The 15336-nt window shown below is 42.9% G+C and overlaps 1 protein-coding gene across 9 annotated transcripts in view; it reads right to left on the reverse strand.

Annotated features, from left to right (window-relative positions):
- The window catches only part of ZNF772 (zinc finger protein 772), a 40885-nt gene that overhangs the window by 13846 nt on the left and 11703 nt on the right, over positions 1-15336 (reverse strand). For 6 of the 9 annotated variants that reach the window (XM_070771882.1, XM_019978673.2, XM_070771883.1 and 3 more), the window contains 2 exons: positions 15027-15149; positions 7579-14377 (listed from right to left, as the gene is read on the reverse strand). In XM_070771882.1, the coding sequence (XP_070627983.1) occupies positions 13230-14377; positions 15027-15149 (1271 nt within the window). In that variant the 3' untranslated portion in view covers positions 7579-13229. Of the gene's footprint in view, positions 1-7578; positions 14378-15026; positions 15150-15336 lie in introns of those variants that run through there. The other 3 variants (XR_011561734.1, XM_070771885.1, XM_070771884.1) reach the window with 3 other exon arrangements.

Below are 15336 nucleotides of genomic sequence, written 5' to 3' on the forward strand. Positions count from 1 at the left end.
TGGAAATGAACAGAGATCATTCTGTCGTTTTTGAGATTGCATCCAAGTACTGCATTTCAGACTCTTTTGTTGACCATGATGGCTACTCCATTTCTTCTAAGGGATTCCTGCCCGCAGTAGTAGATATAATGGTCATCTGAGTTAAATTCACCCATTCCAGTCCATTTCAGTTCGCTGATTCCTAGAATGTCGACATTCACTCTTGCCATCTCTTGTTTGACCATTTCCAATTTGCCTTGATTCATGGACCTGACATTCCAGGTTCCTATGCAATATTGCTCTATCTGGGTCATGAAGATCCTTTTTGTACAGTTGTTCTGTGTATTCTTGCCACCTCTTCTTGTTATCTTCTGCTTCTGTTAGGTCCATACCATTTCTGTCCTTTATCGAGCCCATCTTTGCATGAAATGTTCCCTTGGTATCTCTAATTTTCTTGAAGAGATCTCTAGTCTTTCCCATTCTGTTGTTTTCCTCTATTTCTTTGCATTGATCGCTGAGGAAGGCTTTCTTATCTCTTCTTGCTATTCTTTGGAACTCTGCATTCAGATGTTTATATCTTTCCTTTTCTCCTTTGCTTTTCACTTCTCTTCTCTTCACAGCTATTTGTAAGGCCTCCCCAGACAGCCATTTTGCTTTTTTGCATTTCTTTTCCATGGGGATGGTCTTGATCCCTGTCTCCTGTACAATGTCACCAACCTCATTCCATAGTTCATCAGAAGATATCAAGAAGAGGTGGCAAGAATACACAGAAGAACTGTACAAAAAAGATCTTCACGACCAAGATAATCACGATGGTGTGATCACTGACCTAGAGCCAGACATCCTGGAATGGGAAGTCAAGTGGGCCTTAGAAAGCATCACTACAAAAAAAGCTAGTGGAGGTGATGGAATTCCAGTTGAGCTATTTCAAATCCTGAAAGATGATGCTGTGAAAGTACTGCACTCAATATGCCAGCAAATTTGGAAAACTCAGCAGTGGCCACAGGACTGGAAAAGGTCAGTTTTCATTCCAATCCCAAAGAAAGACAATGCCAAAGAATGCTCAAACTACCGCACAATTGCACTCATCTCACATGCTAGTAAAGTAATGTTCAAAATTTTCCAACCCAGGCTTCCGCAATATGTGAACCGTGAACTTCCTGATGTTCAAGCTGGTTTTAGAAAAGGCAGAGGAACCAGAGATAAAATTGCCAACATCCGCTGGATCATGGAAAAAGCAAGAGAGTGCCAGAAAAACATCTATTTCTGCTTTATTGACTATGCCAAAGCCTTTGACTATGTGGATCACAATACACTGTGGAAAATTCTGAAAGAGATGGGAATACCAGACCACCTGACCTGCCTCTTGAAAAATCCGTATGCAGGTCAGGAAGCAACAATTAGAACTGGACATGGAACAACAGACTGGTTCCAAACAGGAAAAGGAGTACGTAAAGGCTGTATATTATCACCCTGCTTATTTAACTTCTATGCAGAGTACATCATGATAAATGCTGGACTGGAAGAAACACAAGCTGGAATCAAGATTGCCGGGAGAAATATCAATAACCTCAGATATGCAGATGACACCACCCTTATGGCAGAAAGTGAAGAGGAACTAAAAAGCCTCTTGATGAAAGTGAAAGTGGAGAGCGAAAAAGTTGGCCTAAAGCTCAATATTCAGAAAACGAAGATCATGGCATCCGGTCCCATCACTTCATGGGAAATAGATGGGGAAACAGTGGAAACAGTGTCAGACTTTATTTTTCTGGGCTCCAAAATCACTGCAGATGGTGACTGTAGCCATGAAATTAAAGGACGCTTACTCCTTAGTTATGACCAACCTAGATAGCATATTCAAAAGCAGAGACATTACTTTGCCAACAAAGATCCGTCTACTCAAGGCTATAGTTTTTCCTGTGGTCATGTCTGGATGTGAGAGTTGGACTGTGAAGAAGGCTGAGCGCCGAAGAATTGATGCTTTTGAACTGTGGTATTGGAGAAGACTCTTGAGAGTCCCTTGGACTGCAAGGAGATCCAACCAGTCCATTCTGAAGGAGATCAGCCCTGGGCTTTCTTTGGAAGGAATGATGCTAAAGCTGAAACTCCAGTACTTTGGCCACCTCATGCGAAGAATTGCTGGGAGGGATTAAGGGCAGGAGGAGAAGGGGACGACAGAGGATGAGATGGCTGGATGGCATCACTTACTCGATGGACGTGAGTCTGAGTGAACTCCGGGAGTTGGTGATGGACAGGGAGGCCTGGCGTGCTGTGATTCATGGGGTCGCAAAGAGTCGGACACGACTGAGCGACTGAACTGAACTGAACTGAACCACTGGAGTGGACCATAAAGAGAGCTGAGTGCTGAAGAATTGAGGCTTTTGCACTCTGGTGTTGGAGAAGACTCTTGAGAGTTCCTTGGACAGCAAGGAGATCACACCAGTCAATCCTAAAGGAAATCAGTCCTGAATATTCATTGGAAGGATTGATGCTGAAGCTGAAACTCCAATACTTTCGTCACGTGATGTAAAGAACCGACTCAGTGGAAAATACCCTGATGCTGGGAAAGATTGAAGGCGAGAGAAGGGGGTGACAGAGGAAGAGATGGTTGGATGGCATCACTGACTCCATGGACATTAGTTTGAGTAGGCTCCGGGAGTTGCTGATGGACAGGGAACACTGGTGGGCTGCAGTCCATGGGGTTGCAAAGAGTTGGACACGACTGATCGACTGCACTGAACCACTGGACCGCCAGGAAAGTCCCATATTCATGTTATCTTCTTTAGTGAAACATGTATTCAAAAATTTTATTTTTAAAAAATCGGTTTTCCTTATTCTTGTAAAGGTTATTTTAAAATTCTGGACACCAGTTATTAATCAGATGAAGTTTAGTTTATACTTTCTTCTTTCCTTTTTCTGTCCCCACCGTATGGCTTGTAGGATTTTAGTTCCCCAATCAGGGATTGAACCCAGGCCACCCCAATGAAAACACTGAGTCTTACCCAGTGGACTGCCAGGGCATTCCTGAAACTTTCACAAATGGGTCTTTTTAATAGCAAATATTTTAATTTTGAGTAAGCCAGGAGAAATATCAATAACCTCAGATATGCAGATGTCACCACCCTTATGGCAGAAAGTGGAGAGGAACTAAAAAGCCTCTTGATGAAAGTGAAAGTGGAGAGCGAAAAAGTTGGCCTAAAGCTCAACATTCAGACAACGAAGATCATGGCATCCGGTCCCATCACTTCATGGGAAATAGATGAGGAAACAGTGGAAACAGTGTCAGACTTTATTTTTCTGGGCTCCAAAATCACTGCAGATGGTGACTGCAGCCATGAAATTAAAGGACGCTTACTCCTTGAAAAGAAAGTTATGACCAACCTAGATAGCATATTCAAAAACAGAGACATTACTTTGTCAACAAAGGTTCGTCTAGTCAAGGCTATGGTTTTTCCTGTGGTCATGTATGGATGTGAGAGTTGGACTGTGAAGAAGGCTGAGCGCCGAAGAATGGATGCTTTTGAAGTGTGGTGTTGGAGAAGACTCTTGAGAGTCCCTTGGACTGCAAGGAGATCCAACCCGTCCGTTCTGAAGGAGATCAGCCCTGGGCTTTCTTTGGAAGGAATGATGCTAAAGCTGAAACTCCAGTACTCTGGCCACCTCATGCGAGGAGTTGACTCATTGGAAAAGACTCTGATGCTGGGAGGGATTGGGGGCACGAGGAGAAGGGGACGACAGAGGATGAGATGGCTGGATGGTATCACGGACTCGATGGACGTGAGTCTCAGTGAACTCCGGGAGTTGGTGATGGACAGGGAGGCCTGGCGTGCTGCGATTCATGGAATCACAAAGAGTCGGACACGACTGAGCAACTGATCTGATCTGGTCTCAATTTATTATTTTTTTCGGTTTTGGTTTTTATGTCTGGTAAAAAAGTCTTTGTTTAACCCATGTTCAAAGAGTGCTCCTCATCCATATCTCCTATGAGATGTAATGTTTGTGTTTCAGGCATTCAAGGTTATGAACTTCAGATTAATTACTCAATGATGAGATGTTGATGGTTTCTGTCACTTTATTTTTCATATGGATGTTATCTTAGAGCATTTTGTTGAAAACATTGTTGGCAATTTTATTGAAAATAGACAGTACAGGTGTGGGTCTGTTTCTGTCCTCTATATATTTTTATTGTCTATCCTTTCATCAATATTATACTTTTGTTAGTAAAGCTCTCTAACAATTCTATAATTGATTCTTAAAATCAGACTAAAACCTTTAAAATTTGTGTTCTTTCCAAAATTTGAATATTTTAGGTTTTTTGAATTTTCATATGAATTTTAGAATCATTTTGTCAATTTCTACCAAAGTCACTGGGCATTTGATAGCTGTGTGAACCAACAGCACAATTACAGGAGAATAAATTAAAATATTAAGTCCTTAGGTCCAGAAACATGGTTATGTCTCAGTGAAGTTTTGTGAATTTGCTTTGTAGTTGTTGAATGTATTTTCTTTCGTAAATTCCTATATATTTCATATATTGATGCTACAATAAGCAGTATAGTTTTTCAACTTCCAAACATTTATTGTATATTGACTTTTTATCCTGTAACCTTGACTAATCAATTAGATCTTATTTTTTTTTAATATATAGTAAAGGGTTTTCTAAATAAATAATCATGTCATCTGTGAATAATGGCTACTTTGGGTCTTCCTTTACAATTTGCGCATCATTTATTCTCTTTAATTTTCCTGTGTCACCAGAACAGACTCTCAGTGCAACATTACATAGAAGCTGTGAGAGTGGACATTCCTCCTTATTCCTGGTATTGGGGGAAAACACCCAAACTTTCCCCATTAAATGTAATGTCAGCTTTCGGTCTCTAACGCTACCATATATTGGTTCTGACATCAATTTTCTGACACTAACTACCCAGAGTTTGTGTCGGTCTCCACATCTTTAAGGGTTCAGTCCTCCACAAGAAAGTCCTCCTCACTTCAGAAAGGAGTTTCAAGTCACAGGGCCCAACTGCACTTCTGGCCAGCTGGCTATAATTCCAGGAGTTCTCATGATCCCCTCAGGTTCAAGAATTGGCTAGAATGGCTCAGAGGACTTACTAAGAGTGCTATACCTATGATTCCAGTTTTGTTATCAAGAATACAGCTCAGGAACAGCCAATGGAATGAATGCAAGGGAAAGGTATGGGCAGGTCCCAGGTGTGAAGTTTCCATGACCTGTCTCTGGGGAGTACAGACATACCACTCTCCTGCACATCAATATGTTCACCAACCAGAAGCCCCATCCAGTCTTGTCCATCCAGTGTTTGGATCAGAATTTGATTACACAGACACAACTGACTAGATCATGGTCACATGCCGGAACAAAACATCTAGATCCTCTTCTCTCCCCACAGGTCTGTCTGGCTCAGTTTCAAACTTTTAATCATACACTTGGTCTTTCTGGTAACCAGTCTGCATCCTCAAACTTTCTAGGGGCTTATCAAGAGTCACTCCATTAGCACCAGAAAGACTCCTATCATACCAGGAATTTCATGATTTCTCAAGCTCTGTGACAGGAACCTGGGACAAAGACCAGATATATTCATTATACCATACCTTCTAGTTAATACGGATTAAATTAATATATGTTCAATTGTTAAACCAATGTTGTGTGCGTGCGTGCTAAGTTGCTTCAGTCATGTCTGACTCTTTGCAACCCTTGGACTGTAGCCTGCCAGGCTCCTCTGTCCATGGGATTCTCTGGGCAAGAATACTGGAGGGGGTTGCCATGCCCTCCTCCAGGGGATCTTCACGACCTAGGGATTGAACCCGTGTTTCCTACATTGCAGGCAGATTCTTAACCGCTGAGTCACCCGGGAAGCCCCTAAACCAACCTTATATTCATGATCAATCTCACTAGGTTGTAATCATTATCAGGAGTGTAAAACTGGCTTAACAATTCAAAATATGCCATATATAAATACATACATTTAATTCTCTAAAATTTTGTTAAGGATTTTTTTTTTTTTTTTTTTTTTTGCATCTACACTCACACCCTGATATATTTCATTACCTGGTTTTGCTCTTAGGGAACTAAGATCCCACATGCCACATGGCACAGTCAAAATAGAAAACAATCACACATTATCCATTATGTCTCAAAGATATCTAGTGCTATACCTTCTTTCCTTGCTTATATTTATAAACACATGATTTCTTTTTTTTTCTTTTTCCTGATGTAATTGGAGGTTTTATCAATTCTACTAATTTATTCAAAGTATCTGCTTTAGGACGATTCATACATTTTCTTGAAAAAAAAAATAAAGTACATGAAATTGATTCTTAATATACTGGAAAAAATACCAGTAACCTATCAGAGAGAGCAAATAAATGATACAAGCCCCATGGCCATCTCAGGTTTCCATGAAAGGAAGTTCCCAGGCTCTAATACAAAAGTGCTGAGACCAGGGAGACCCCCAAAATCATCCTGATATGAGAAAGAACTTACAACCTGGGCCTGCTAAGGTGTCTGGAGTTCAACAGAGCACAGGACAAAAGACAGACCTACAGAGGGTCATCTTCAAGTGTTCAGCTCAGTACAAATCTGTATATATAGGTAGGGAAGGACCAGAGGTTGAGTAAAGAAACACCCAAAAGGATTCAATGAAACAATTTCCAAGGATAATGTAGAGAACAGAATAGCACCTGTTCCAATCAGTTTAAATCAGAAACCTTAGGAAGCATACGGTAGAAAATACAGAATGACTTGTGTCTCAGCAGAGGGTGAGAAAATAGCCTTAAAATGATTGCTGCAATAATTCCACCTAAAAATGTTTGGAATCAAGATCCCCAAAGATCATACTCTTTCTAAGGAACTTAAGCATGTAAAATATCGGGAATATCTCTGGGACTTCTCTGGCGGTCCAGTGGTTGAGACTTCGCCTTCCAATGAAGGGGGTGCAGGTTTGAACCCCGGTCAGGGAGCTAAGATCCCACATGCCTCATGGTCAAAGAAAAAACAAAACAAAACATACAACAGAAACAATATTGTAACAAATTAATAAAGACTTTAAAAAAACAGTCCACATTAAAAAAAAAACCTTAAAAATATATAAAGAATATCTACTGAAAAGCAGGTATTTTCAGTACACAAAAAGGCAAAGGGCTTCCCTTGTGGCTCAACTAGTAAAGAATCTGCCTGCAATGCGGGAGACCTGGGTTTGATCCCTGGGTTGGGAAGATCCCTGGAGAAGGGAATGGCTACCCACTCCAGTATTCTGGCCTGGAGAATTCCATGGACTGTATAGTCCATGGGGTCGCAAAAAGTCGGGCGTGACTAAGCGACCTTCACTCACTCAAAAAGGCAAAATGAGTATTGAATCAAAACTACACAATGTTAAGTGTGTGACAAGGTGGATTTTAGGGCAAAGAATATCACTATAGATAAAGAGGACCCCAGGCCTTGGTTGTGGCATGGGGGATCTATTCCCTGACCAGGGACTGAACCCAGGCCCCATGCATTGGGAGTACAGAGTCTAATGCCCCAGCGGCACAATCGGCTAGCGCACGGTACTTCCACAGAGTCTTAACCACTGGACCACCAGGGAAGTCCCAAGAAGGCCTTTTATTAATGCTAAAGGGGTCTGCTCATTAAGTGGACATAACAGTAGGAAACGTTTATTCACCTAATAAAAAGGCACAAAGCAAATAGAAAAATAAAAATAGAATAAAAATAAATAGCACAAAGGAAAACATGATAGAACTAAACAGAAAAATAGGAAAATCCACTTTTAGAGTCAGAGATGTCAACAACCCCATTCAAATAATTGACAGAGCAGTGCCCATCCCATGAGTAAGGACACAGAAAACTTAGACATTATTAATTACATTAACTTGAGATGACATTTGTAGAAACTCTCCACCAAACAAGAAAACAATATACATTCATTTCAAGTTAACGTGAAATGCAGGATAACCCATATTCTGGGCCATAAATCAAATACCTATAAATGAAAATAATTCAAGTCATAATATGTATACTTTGACTATAATGAATTAAATTAGAAATCAATTACCAAAAAGAAAAGCCCAAATAACATACTTCTAAAAGAACCATGTGTCAGAAGAAATTTAAAACGAAACTGGAAAAGGTTTAAAATAACTTAAATGAAAATACAACATATTAAGTTTTGTGGGAGGTAATTAAAGTAGTTGTTACAGGGTGGTTCTTAGTATTCAGCAACTATACTAGCAAAAAACCCAAAGGTTTCAAATGAAGGAACTCAGCTTCTATGCTAAAATGTAGCAGAAGAGAAATGAAAGATGATAAAAGCAAAAGGTAACAGTAAAGTCAAAATAAGGGAAAACAAAACAGAAAAATCAGTGAAGTCAAGTGCTCGAAGAATATCAATAAAGCAGATAAATTGCTGGTAAAGAAAAAAAATACAGACATTATCAGTATAAGAATAAGAGAGGAGGCACCACTACAGATTCTACAGGTACTAAAATAAGAGAATAGCTTGAAAATTTTGACTACTTAAAAAACTCCACGAGAGATACAAACTACCAAAGCTCACTGTATGTATAGGTGTGTGTGTGTGGCGGGGGGAGGGGGTAAATTCTATAAACCTAGGTCCACTATGGTTTCCCAAGTGGCGTTAGTGGTAAGCAATCTGCCTGCCAATTCAGGAGACGCAAGAGAGGCAAGATCCCCTGGAGAAGAAAACGGCAACCCACTCCAGTACTCTTGCCTGGAAAATCCCATGGCGGAGGGCCTGGTAGGCTACAGTCCATGGGGTCGCAAAGAGTCGGACATGACTGAGCCACTTCACTACACTACTAAGAGAGGCAAGTTCAGTCCCTGGGTTGGGAAGATCCTCTGGAGCAGGAAATGGCCACCCACTCCAGTATTCGTGCCTGGAAAATCCCGTGGACAGAGGAACCTGGTGGTCTCCAGAGGGAGAGTCGGACACGACTGAGTGACTAAGCATAGTACAGGTTCACTATGGAATTTTACAGTTAGAAACTTTTCCACAAAATAGACTCCCGGCCTACATACTTCACTGGTGAATTCTATCAAACAAGAAAGAAACACTGTCAATTCTTCACAAACTTGTCCAGAAAATTAAAGAGCAGGGGATACTTAACCAACTTATTCTGTAAACCCAACATTACGCTGATAGCAACCAAACCCAAGCATTAAAAATATCAGAGCCAAAAAAAAAAAAAAAGAGAGAGAGAGAGACTAACAGCTCTCATGAGCATAGATACAAAAATCTTCAACAAGAAAACCAGTGTATAAAATTGAACCATGCATAAAAAGAGTAGTGCATCATGATCAAATGGGATTTACCTCAGAAATGCAAGGTTGGTTTAACTTTTTAAATCAGTCAATATAATTCCTCATTAAAAGGCTTTGCTAAGTCGCTTCAGTCATGTCCAACTCTGTGCGACCCCATGGACTGCAGCCTACCAGGCTTTTCCGTCTGTGGGATTCTCCGGGCCAGAACACTGGAGTGGGTTGCCATTTCCTCCTCCAATGCATGAAACTGGAAAGTGAAAGTGAAGTCGCTCAGTCGTGTCTGACTCTTTGCGACCCCATGGACTGCAGCCCACCAGGCTCCTCCGTCCATGGGATTTTCCAGGCAACAGTACTGGAGTGGGGTGCCATTGCCTTCTTCCTTAAAAGGCTATACACAAAGGTAAAAAAAGAAAAACCATGACTGTGGTCACCAGTATCCAAGAAATGCTCCCCCAAATACCTCCCACGTTGCATCTTACTGTTGTAAAGTGAGTCCCCTTGCACCATGTACCAGCATTAGTCTGTATTATCCATAGAGTAAGTCAGAAGCGGTGACATCACCTCCAGGTTAAGGTCATAACAGAAAGTATAGCTTTGTCCTTGTGAGTTCTCTCCTGGGTCACTTGCTTTGGAACTACTTCTCTAAAGTGGAATACTGTAAGTAAAAGTATGGATGAAAAAGAATGAACTGATACACAGAACACTGATAAATCACAAAATAATTATGCAGAGTTTAAAAAGCTAGAACCATAAAAGTACATTTTAAGTTATTCTATACTCATGAGCTCCTTATTGCCAAATTCAGACTGAAATTGAAGAAGGTAGGGAAAAGCACTAGACCATTCAGGTATGATCTAAATCAAATCCCTTATGATTATACAGTGGAAGTGAGAAATAGATTTGAGGGGCTAGATCTGATAAGAGTGCCTGATGAACTATGGAGAGAGGTTCGTGACATTGTACAGGAGAAAGGGATCAAGACCATCCCCATACAAAAGAAATGCAAAAAGGCAAAAAATGGCTGTCTGGGAAGGCCTTACAAATAGCTGTGAAAAGAAGAGAAGCGAAAAGCAAAGGAGAAAAGGAAAGATATAAGCATCTGAATGCAGACTTCCAAAGAATAGCAAGAAGAGATAAGAAAGCCTTCCTCAGCGATCAATGCAAAGAAATAGAAAGAAAACAACAGAATGGGAAAGACTAGAGATCTCTTCAAGAAAATTAGAGATACCAAGGGAGCATTTCATGCAAAGATGGGCTCGATAAAGGACAGAAATGGTAAGGACCTAACAGAAGCACAAGATATTAAGAAGAGGTGGCAAGAATACACAGAAGAACTGTACAAAAAAGATCTTCACGACCAAGATAATCATGATGGTGTGATCACTGACCTAGAGCCAGACATCCTGGAATGGGAAGTCAAGTGGGCCTTAGAAAGCATCACTACGAACAAAGCTAGTGGAGGTGATGGAATTCCAGTTGAGCTACTTCAAATCCCGAAAGATGATGCTGTGAAAGTGCTGCACTCAATATGCCAGCAAATTTGGAAACTCAGCAGTGGCCACAGGACTGCAAAAGGTCAGTTTTCATTCCAATCCCAAAGAAAGGCAATGCCAAAGAATGCTCAAACTACCGCACAATTGCACTCATCTCACACGCTAGTAAAGTAATGCTCAAAATTATCCAAGCCAGGCTTCAGCAACACGTGAACTGTGAACTTCCAGATGCTCAAGCTGGTTTTAGAAAAGGCAGAGGAAGCAGAGATCAAATTGCCAACATCCGCTGGATCATAGAAAAAGCAAGAGAGTTCCAGAAAAACATCTATTTCTGCTTTATTGACTATGCCAAAGTCTTTGACTGTGTGGATCACAATAAACTGTGGAAAATTCTGAAAGAGGTGGGAATACCAGACCACCTGACCTGCCTCTTGAGAAACCTATATGCAGGTCAGGAAGCAAAAGTTAGAACTGGACATGGAACAACAGACTGGTTCCAAATAGGAAAAGGAATATGTCAAGGCTGGATATTGTCACCCTGCTTATTTAACTTATATGCAGAGTACATCATGAGAAAGGCTGGGCTGGAAGAAGCACACGCAGGAATCAGGATTGCTGGGAGAAATATCAATAACCTCAGATATGCAGATGTCACCACCCTTATGGCAGAAAGTGAAGAGGAACTGAAAAGCCCCTTGATGAAAGTGAAAGTGGAGAGTGAAAAAGTTGGCTTAAAGCTCAACATTCAGAAAATGAAGATCATGGCATCTGGTCCCATCACTTCATGGCAAATAGATGGGGAAACAGTGGAAACAGTGTCAGACTTTATTTTTCTGGGCTCCAAAATCACTGCAGATGGTGACTGCAGCCATGAAATTAAAAGACGGTTACTTCTTGGAAGAAAAGTTATGACCAACCTAGATAGCATATTGAAAAGCAGAGACATTACTTTGCCAACAAAGGTCCGTCTAGTCAAGGCTATGGTTTTTCCACTGGTCATGTATGGATGTGAGAGTTGGCCTGTGTAGAAAGCTGAGCACTAAAGAATTGATGCTTTTGAACTGTGGTGTTGGAGAAGACTCTTGAGAGTCCCTTGGACTGCAAGGAGATCCAACCAGTCCATTCTGAAGGAGATCAGCCCTGGGTGTTCTTTGGAAGGAATGATGCTAAGGCTGAAACTCCAGTACTTTGGCCACCTCATGCGAAGAGTTGACTCATTGGAAAAGACTCTGATGCTGGGAGGGATTGGGGGCAGGAGAAGGGGACGACAGAGGATGAGATGGCTGGATGGCATCACTGATTCGATGGACTTGAGTCTGAGTGAACTCTGAGAGTTGGTGATGGACAGGGAGGCCTGGCGTGCTGCAATTCATGGGGTTGCAGAGTCGGACATGACTGAGCGGCTGAACTGAACTGAACTTGTCCTTGTAGGTGACAGTGACATCTGCCTACCAAATATTACCCTCCTAAATAATGTCAGGGATGCAGGCAGGTCCCAGGGAATCAAGTTCTGAAACATTCCCTAGGAACAAGGGACCCAATTCATGCTGTTCCCACATACATCAGAGGTTGACAACCTGCTCAAGAAGACCTTTGTCACACAAATCATCTCAACATACAGGACACACAATTAGGCCTGCAAAGCCTGGTACTCCTTCCCAGGAGGTCTTGAGCAGTGATGTAAATTAGGCTGAAACTAGAATAAGAGCTGTTCTTTCTTTATCCTTCTGCAAATACCACTGAGACTCAACAGTCGGCCTTCTCACACAAGCTGTTCATTCTTTCAGGCTGGCAAGCCCAATTCTGTTCTCAACTCAACCCACAGAGTGAACAAAATTCCCAGGAGAAAAGATAGCTTAGAAACTAAGGCATGTGTTGCAAAACCAGAACAATATGAGGCAGACAATTTCCAGGTCAGGTGACTTGGGGGCTGGTCAAACTCATCACGAGGCTCACAAGAGACCAACAGTCTGAAACATGGACATCTCTGCAGGCAACCAGCAGAACTAAGTTGCATTCTTCTGACCGAAAATGGGTCACACCCATGCTTCCACCAGTAGGGAGCAGGAAGGAGTGAGGATCATCAATAGGGTCAGGCTACCGATGGTGCCCTCTAGGGAAGACAGGAAGAGCAGAGATTTTGCCCACCAAAGCATCTGGGGTGACATATGCACAATGTGGGGCCCTGCTGTTGCACAGATGTATGGCTTCTTTCAGACACTGGCAGTGACACGCTTTTGGCAAGCATGCAGAGACCTTTCACAGTGGCCAAGGCATGTTATGAAGTACAATACTGCCCCAGAACGCTTCCCACAGAGCTGGTACACAGAAGAATCTCCTCAGGGTGGGAGTTCAAACACGAGGCTCATCTTCTAGCTTATAGCTATTCACGAAGGCTCCTCTCGGAGCCTCTCTCTGGTGTCACTCACTATGTTGAATAAGACAGAGTATTGCCTGCTCTCCTAAGGCCTTTCTCCAGCATGAACCTTCCAATGTCTGATGAGGGAAGCCCTTTGCCTGAAGGCTTTCCCACACTCACTGCATTTATACGGCCTTTCTCCAGTGTGGATTCTAAGGTGCTGCATAAGCACATGTTTGTGGCTAAAGGCTTTTCCACACTCACTGCACACATACGGCTTCTCACCATTGTGAACTCTCTGGTGGGCAATAAGATCGGAGCTTTGGCTGAAAAACTTCCCACATGCAATGCACTCATAAGGCCGTGCCCCGGTATGAACACTCCAGTGCTTAATGAGTCTGTATTTGTGGCCAAAGTATTTCCCACATTCGCTGCACTCATAAGGTCTTTCTCCGGTGTGGATACTCTCGTGCTGAACAAGCGTGGATTTGTGACTGTAGGCTTTCCCACATTCGCTGCACTTGTAAGGCCGTGCTCCAGTGTGGACTCTCTGGTGTACAATGAGATTAGAGCTATGATTAAAAACTTTCCCACATATGCCACACTCATAAGGCATTTCTCCAGTGTGGATCCTCTGGTGCTGTGCAAGTATGGGTTTGCGGCTAAAGGTTTTCCCACATTCGCTGCACTTGTAAGGCCTCTCTCCAGTGTGGACTCTCTGGTGCTGAACAAGTGAGTCTTTGCGGCTGAAGGCCTTCCCACATTCGCTGCACTCATAATGCTTCTGTCCACTGTGAAAGACCTCTGCACAGTGGGTGTCACTCTGTGGCTTCCACTTGCTAAGAGGGTAATGCTGCTGAAACATGCTTGAGCTGGTTGGGAAGTCCTCACAACCCTCCCCGGTGGTAAAAGGTGTCTCTGACGACTGGACAGGGCAGCTGCTCACAAGAAGGGCCCTGTGCACGTCCCTCCTGTGGGGTTTCTCTCCACTGTGCTGATTGTGGAGGGGGAAGTTTGCACTGAACCACAGCTGTTTCCCACATGCTACACACAAGTATGGTTTCTGCCCAGGACGTGTTTCCTGGTGCTCAGCCATGTGCAGAACATCTCTCAAGATCGGGCCACATGTCTCACAGGGGTGAGCCTTCTGGGAAGACGGAATCGTCTTAGGAATCATGCCCTTAGACACTCTTTTTATAGAAATGCTCTGCTCAAAACGGATCTCATCGTCCTCCATTCCATGCCAACAACCTGAAAGCAGACAAATGCTGGTAAAGTACACAGTGACACTGGTGGGAAGGGGCAGTTATTACAAATGTGCGTTTATCAAAACTAAGACTGAGGTCTGCCATCAGGACAAAAGGTCAGGGTGCAAGTTGAGTAAAGGGCTGCTCCACAGTCTTTGGCATCTAAAGGTCACAGGTTGGAAGTGGCTTTGATGGGGAGAGGACTGATCTGATGATCTGATGATCTGATGAACAGCCCAGAAAGAGCCAGGGTCCCCAATGAAATTATCCACAAATGCACTGTAGGAAGGCCTTGGCGGCTGGGGAGACATGCAGAAGAGTGTGTTTACTAAACAGCTACAAATGAATAGAATAGCTGGTACTTAAGAATTATCTGAAGGATGTGCACCTCTCATGACACACACAGCATATAAGCCAGTGTTGGAGAGCAGTACAGAGGAAGCAGTGGAGAGGAACAGCTGAGATGTGGGCAGAGGTGATGAACTGCCAAAGGCCAAAGGTCACAGCATAAAAGGTAAGTGGGTAAACAGGGCAGTAAAGACAGGAATGAGGTGTGGGCAGTGGCCTTGGCACTTAAACCACTGTGGGCACTGAGAGGCTGGAGAGTGACCAGAACCCAGCCTGACATCACACTTTCCCCAGCTCCCACTCACCAGGGCTACCTGCACTCTGAGCCTCTCTGGTCAGGGCTGGAATTGTGTTGGCCCAGTCAGAGACCCAGGGCTCCCTGCCCAGCTCCTGTGGGGAAACCCCATGGGACATGGAAGATGCATATCCTAAGGAAAAGACAGGACAGGTAAATGGCCAGGTGTGGGTGACCCACCCTTCAGAAAAGAAACCTAAATATGAAAATATCTCTGAAGTATTGTCTTGCAGGAATAGCCTAGTGGTCCCAACAAGTAGTGATTGTACTGGGTCCTTGGGATTCCTGATACAGGTAGGCTATGAGAAATGTCAGCTAGA

Source organism: Bos indicus, chromosome 18 (assembly GCF_029378745.1).
Source record: "Bos indicus isolate NIAB-ARS_2022 breed Sahiwal x Tharparkar chromosome 18, NIAB-ARS_B.indTharparkar_mat_pri_1.0, whole genome shotgun sequence".
In the NCBI taxonomy this organism is placed as follows: Eukaryota; Metazoa; Chordata; class Mammalia; order Artiodactyla; family Bovidae; genus Bos; species Bos indicus.